We start from the raw sequence: 6,791 nt of genomic DNA on the forward strand, positions 1-6,791 counted from the left end.
CAAGGGTCTCGGCATCTCGGCGAGTCTCGGATTTTACCATTCGTCAACCCTTGCATTGCCAGATAAATTAATTTTAAAACTTGAGGAAGCAGGGGTGGACAGTGGTGAGAGCATTCGCATCCCACCAATGTGGCCTGGGTTCGATTCCCAGTCTGACATGGTGTCATATGTGGGTTGAGTTTGTTGGTTCTCTACTCTGCTCCGAGAGGTTGTTCTCCGGATATTCCCGTTTTCCCCTCTCCTCAAAAACCAACCTATGATTTCAATGTTTAGTTTCCCCAATTTAATGTGGACCCAGGCCTACTGAACACCTGACACTTAAATAAAGTTCACTATTAATTTTCTTGTGATTCAGATTTGTCCAAACTCAAACTACTGTAAGTTCACCTTCATCCCGCCAGTTCCCCCTGTAATAAGCTCATCTTTCACATGATTAAAGACCATACACAGCACAGAATGCATGTCAGCTGATACCGAAAACACCTCGTGAAAATTCAGGTTAAAGACCTGCAAAAGGACAACTTGAAATAAGAACACTTAAGGTTGCAAATTACACGTACATGTAAAATGGAAAATGAATTTCATTAAAAAGAGGGTTAAAATATGTGGGATAAAAAAAAGTAATGTTTTGTGAAGGAATAGCAGACTAAAAAGATGTAAAACAGATCTGAAATAGAAACTGCAGCCATAGTGATCGAGATCTGCAGGAAATAAAAGATTGACGGAGTATGAGTTAAGGGGTAAAGAAACGTGTGCAACCTTTTGTAGATACTAGTTCTGGGGGTGTTGGGCAGATAATTTGAACTTTACTGATATTGCCTTTGAAACTTTTCACAACTGATTCACTTGTCTTTATGAAACATAAGCAAAAAGGAAGCAATATTCAAAGACAATAGTCTGTTAACATTTCCCTATAGTTTTCCATGTGTTTATCTCGCTCAAACCTCCTTGCTTAAATAAGCTTAGGGAAACCTGGAGAGATTAGAGTTGGCGAATGCTCTTTTTCAGCTCTGAGGCACCTCAAATTGTGGAACCGTTCTACAATGAACGAGGAACGCTTGAGGGGCCTAGGGATGCTGCTCATTCATCATGGAATGACATCTGTTCTATTCTATTCTTCATTGCCCCCATGGGGAGTGGTTAGTTAAGTAAGTACAGTATGTAACTATGAATAATAGATGAAACATTATATTACAGTACATAAATAATAAATTAATGCAGTTTGCAGACAGGACATCTTTTCATTGTTTACCTTCAATGCATATTCCTTTGACAATGCAAAATAGACATTGAATTTCCTTGAGAATATGATAAGGCGTAGAACATTGAACTGGTAAGATGGATAATTGAGATGCCTCGTCACTTAAAAACAATAAAAACAAATCGTGTAAATTATAAATCTTATGCCTGTTAGCTATTACATAAAATAATGTGTGCACTCAGGCATATAAAAATTTATATAGTTCCGTGGTCAAAGACTGAGTGAAATGAGTTAACTTTTTACTTTGACAGTCCTCAGTTGTTCAAACGATGGATAGCATTATCTGCTGGATAAATCGCTGTCCAGTGAATAAGTCATAACAAAACCAATTGTACTATCCAACAGTTAGTGATTTCTCTGGTGGGTAGCATTTTCCAACTTTTGATCAACTGAGGCCTGAGGCCTAATGCATTCTTGAATAACAGCTATTCATCTACATTAATTTCCTTAACAGATATTGCCCAACTACATGTAGATCCAACCCTTGAAGCATTTCATCTCTGACTGAAATCTCCAATTAATAATAATAATATCTATAAGTCAACATGACAGAAATTCAAAAAGGCATAAGATATAAAAAATAGAGAATGCCATCGGCAATCAATCTTGTAATCACCTGTGTTGTAAACACTTTCATAGGACCAACTTGTAATGCCTCTGGAGTCAAGAAACACAAACTGCCTGAATCTGGAATTATATGTCACTAGAAGAGAAAGGTAATTAATCAACAACAGCATTCATTAAACTGATTACAGTCATTTTTATGACAACAACAACAACAATGGTAATAACAATATTATAAAATGATACTAAAAAAACAAGAAATAATAGCAAAAATAGGTCGTCTAAATCTACTGGCTGTGGACAGCTGGAAGTTTATCCAACTATTACAGTGAGGACACTCCAACCATGAACACTTGATATTTGTTTGTACATTTTTTTAGTGACTATAGAATGTGGGCTCGTCCTTTTGACAAGAGTATTTAAAGTTTTTACACTTACAAAATGCTATACATGTAACACTATACATCATAAGAAGAGCCTTTATTTCTTAGTCGTCGAAAAAAACAATGTACACGAAAATGTCAAGTGTTCACGGTTCAAGTGTCCTTACTGTAAAGGCAGACTACTGTGGATAATAACTAATAAATTGGGATAATTATTAGGCCATATTCATAAATGATGGCAAAGAAATTATTCTTTTGTCTGAATGCTAATCATCCTCAGTAGCCTTGTTAGCAGTCGGACAAATTCAAAAGAACATTTGCTCCAAAGTGAGGCTAGAGAGGATGATTAGCACAAAGACAAGTAAAAGAATAATTTCTGGGCGGCCATTTATGAATAAATTGGCCTATGATAATGATAATAATAATCTTATGATACATCATCTTACTTATTATAATTTCTAATAATAATTAGTAGTAGAATTAAAATGACTATCATGATAAGCTATATGTTGTATATTAACACAGGTAACTTTCATTATTTTCAAAACTGACTGACAAACTAGGAGAGACTAGAGATGAGAGAGAACTTTCTTATCTTACAGCAGCAGTTATACAATAATAATAATAATACTAATACTGATAACAATAATAATAATAATAATAATAATAATAATAACAATGCGCCTATATTCAATAATATATTGATAAGTGACCGTATCAAAGGCTTCTGGGTAGTAGGCAGGATACTACAAAGCTTAAACTGCCAGGTACCATTTAATTAAATGAAATTCCATGATACTTTAAATTTATCTCGATGCATCATGACCACGTACAATTTTAGCCATTGAGTCCCTCACCCAGCCCGCATCCCAATTATCATTATTGCTGAACAAAGGACTTGGAAAGGAAAAACTAAGACAAGTTTCACATTTCTGTCAAACAATGACAGTTTATCCAGGAAATGCTGGATTAGCTTTGCATGGATAATCAAATGGTAACAAGTGAAATTAGAGAATAATTTCACCTGTGTTTTGTCCAAAATCAAATAATTTCCCGAGCCTATTTGATTTTGGACAAAACGCAAGTTAAGTTATTCCCTAATTTCACGAGTGTACCATTTGATTAGCTATTAATATTATGGACGACAAATTACATTTGTAAGATGCCATTTTGGCACTGTAGGAAAAGTTGCCCACTGGCAAAATTGTAATTTCACATGTAAAGTTATAAATTAACAATGAAATTTCACGGGAAAATGAAGGAGCAATTTGTCACCCATGTTATTACAGTGTATGTATCTAACTGCATGTATATAGCAGTCAACCATCCCAGTGAATAACAGTGGGGGGTACAGATAAATATTATTATTCACTTAATTATTTCCCAGTTAATGACTTAGTGTACTTTAATTAATAGCCTATGACTACCTCCAACTATTTCACAGTTTTTTGAAGCGTGTTTGTAAGAGCCTCTACTCTGAAAACCAAATGGGATTTGCAAGTAACTGGTTCTTAATTCTCCAAAATCCGCTGATCTCGAGGTTTCATCTTCCAATTCCCTTTCCTTAAGTGAATCCACTCCATTGTCCCTTTCCAACGACTCTCTGGCCGTTTCATTTGCACAACCATATTGTTCTTCACTGGATGTTGAAATGGAGCTGCTCTTTGATTGACCGTTTGCTTGATTCATTATTAATATCGAATCCCTAGCGTGTTCTTCTAAAAATTCGCATTCGGCGCCCCTGGATAAACTTCATATTAAGACTGTACTCCATCCACGAACACTTCACTTTTGCGTGTTTCATTGCAGTTCAAAGAAATACAGAATTTATTGGTGCAGGCTGCATTTCGCAGATCCTGCAACCGTCGACTTGCAGAATCCTTGTGTATTTCAATGTTACTATACAATTCAGAGCCTGCTACTTTCCGTTTCGGCAATACCGTGGTAGCAAAGTTCTCATTGTTAATGCAGGACTCAAAAAACACGCTTTCTCAGTTCTAATTTAAAACCATAGTTGCTCCAGATTAACTTGGATATCTGCAAGAAAAAACAAACTCACAAACAAATCTTAAATTATAGTTACGCGAGATCGAAAAATAAGTGATGTAACGGAATTCGCGGAGTTCTCGAATGTTCCGTTTATTACTCACCTATAAAACAACCTCTAAAGGTTGTGGACTGACTTCAAATTAATTAGTCTTGTAGACACTACGTAAAATTACAATCCTATGCACAAGAATGTGATTGCTCTTTAGCTTGTCTGAAAATCGCGGCGGACATCGCGTGCGTTACTATGACACGAGTGGGAATGGGAACTGACCACGTGGTACGAGATGGACACTCGAGATGTTACAGGAACAGGGAGCTTAAGCACGCTCGTTTTTGAGACGCGGACGGCAACCGGAAGAGAACATTTCGCGCGCTAGGACAGTGGTGTCTCCCCGATTTTTATACTTATCATCTCTAATGTAGAAAAGATACTTGGCAATGCAAATGTGGTTGTGTGAAGACAAGTTAAAAAGGAAAACAGCTCACTTCCGGTTGCCGTCTGCGTCTCAAAAACGCGCATGCTTAAGTTCGCTAACGTTACCCGCGATCAGGCGTACGTCACGAAAAGATAACGTGTCTAAAAGAAAAGCACGCGTGATCGCAGGTTACTCGCGAGATGAACGCGAACGCGAGAGAATCCTCGGTAACCATCACACGAAAAAACGGGAAAATTAGCTCCTGTGGCAAAGACAGTATTTTGTCTTCTCATCCTATAAAAAAGATACAGTGATATTTTTAAAATTAAACACGGACACTTACGGTGGCTCAAACCAGTTTCAACAAGGGCAATACAATTTCCATGCTTCCTCAATTGAAGTTGAAGCAAAGATAAGTCAGTCTCTTATCAACGTGTGAATGTCGCTCGATCGCATTTATTTGCATAGCGCTCGGACGGGTGAACTAGGCCTGAAAGGGACTGTGTCTCAGCACTGAAGTTTATTCTGGGCTCCTGCTAACCAACTTTACCATGGTTAACCAAGAAATTACTTTACAGCGGTTATCAGTCACACGCAACCCTCAAAGGCTTTTTTTTTCTTTCGAAACTCAGGCTAAATTTGGATGGACATCAATTAAATGTTTCCATGACAATAGTCCTGTTCACTTGGCGGCAGTCGAATTCGTCATGGTAACATTTGATTGACGTCCACCCAAATTTAGTTTCGCAAAATGGAAAAAGTCGTTGTGGGGCGCTTGTGACTGGTAACCGCTGTTCAAAAAAGTCTGTATAACATACGTAATTCAAATTACAAACAACAGAGACATAGACTGTGAAGATTTGTTATGCTGAAAAGTTTTCAACAAAAAACAGTCCCAATCTTCTTCGATTTTCCCCATCCCTCCTCTACTTCTATTTCTACTTTCCTACTCTTTTGTATTTGTTGTTTTATTGAAACCTCCTTTTAATGTTTTAACTTTTAAATTTCGCTTGATTTGGTTGCTTTACATTAGGAGACTTTTAATTATCATATTACATTTAAGGTAATTCCTTAGTATTGCATTGCGCATCTCTACTGCGCACGATTTTCGCGTCGTTAGCGCGCGCACATGAGCACGTGCGCATACAAAACGTAAGAGATTTCGCTCAAACTAAACCCGATAGCGTAATAAATGATCCTTTTCTCTCAAACGAGCACGGTGAACCCCGATTTTTTTTTTCAGGTATTTGCTAAGAACAGCCTAGTAAAGAACATATTTGAAGAAGAAAAAAAGTTTGATAGTAGATCTTTTTTTTTTTGGAAAGCAGTTCCGTACTGGTTGTATTTTACACAAGGCGAGGACTTCAAGCTAACCACGGAACTGTCCCAAAAAGTGCACTATTCCCACAACCAGGGAATCAAAGACGGCGTAAATGAAGCAATATTGCTTATGTAAATAAAAAAAGCTTTATTTTCAAAATAAAATTTTGTGTCTTTGAGGTAACGAAGACTTAATTCTGTATGAAGGTGATTCGAATTTTTAAGGCGAAAACAGTAAAAATACCCCATTTTAAGAGCCTGCTGACGCGAAAACAAGCACGGTGGCCCCATTTTTTTATTGTATTTTTTTAATGTTCATATCATGAATGTTAAGTATGCCAAGCTTCCAAAAGAGTTTGATAGTAGAACAATTTCAACGGAATTACCTTTTAATATTTACAATTGCGCGAGCATCGATCCCCTGTTAATAACTTAATAGTGAAAGTTCAAGTCAATTATAATTTCAGGAAGTCTTTAATTTACACATTAAGGTCCCAAACCCAAGAAATCTGAGATCGGCAGATCATCTTTTACTAAGTACGGCTTTGATTCATTAAGAAATTCTGCTAGTCTAGATTCTTTTAAGAGGCAGGATACTCCGTGAAAACAAAAGCTTCCTAAGAACTACAAGTTTCCCCAAAGCCTGTTGTAGTGTTTCTTTTAAGGTGGCTCTAACAATTTGAAGAGACACTCTCTCTAGAAAGATTGGAACTACACACCGTATCACGTAACAGCAATGTTATGGCACCATATGAAACACCGATTATTGTTGAACAAGATGTGGTCATTATATTGTGC

General features: G+C 36.9%; 1 protein-coding gene across 2 annotated transcripts in view; it reads right to left on the reverse strand.

Annotated features, from left to right (window-relative positions):
* Positions 1–4,495, reverse strand: part of LOC137989187 (uncharacterized) — a 19,856-nt gene extending 15,361 nt beyond the window's left edge. Inside the window, exons 1-5 of one of the 2 annotated variants that reach the window (XM_068835039.1) lie at positions 4,359–4,495; positions 3,636–4,245; positions 1,878–1,964; positions 1,253–1,362; positions 388–507 (exon numbers count right to left, since the gene is read on the reverse strand). In XM_068835039.1, the coding sequence (XP_068691140.1) occupies positions 388–507; positions 1,253–1,362; positions 1,878–1,964; positions 3,636–3,897 (579 nt within the window). In that variant the 5' untranslated portion in view covers positions 3,898–4,245; positions 4,359–4,495. The remainder of the gene's footprint in view (positions 1–387; positions 508–1,252; positions 1,363–1,877; positions 1,965–3,635; positions 4,246–4,358) is intronic. The other variant, XM_068835040.1, reaches the window with a different exon arrangement.
* Between the last annotated feature and the right edge of the window lie 2,296 nt (positions 4,496–6,791).

Source organism: Montipora foliosa, unplaced genomic scaffold (assembly GCF_036669935.1).
Source record: "Montipora foliosa isolate CH-2021 unplaced genomic scaffold, ASM3666993v2 scaffold_445, whole genome shotgun sequence".
In the NCBI taxonomy this organism is placed as follows: Eukaryota; Metazoa; Cnidaria; class Anthozoa; order Scleractinia; family Acroporidae; genus Montipora; species Montipora foliosa.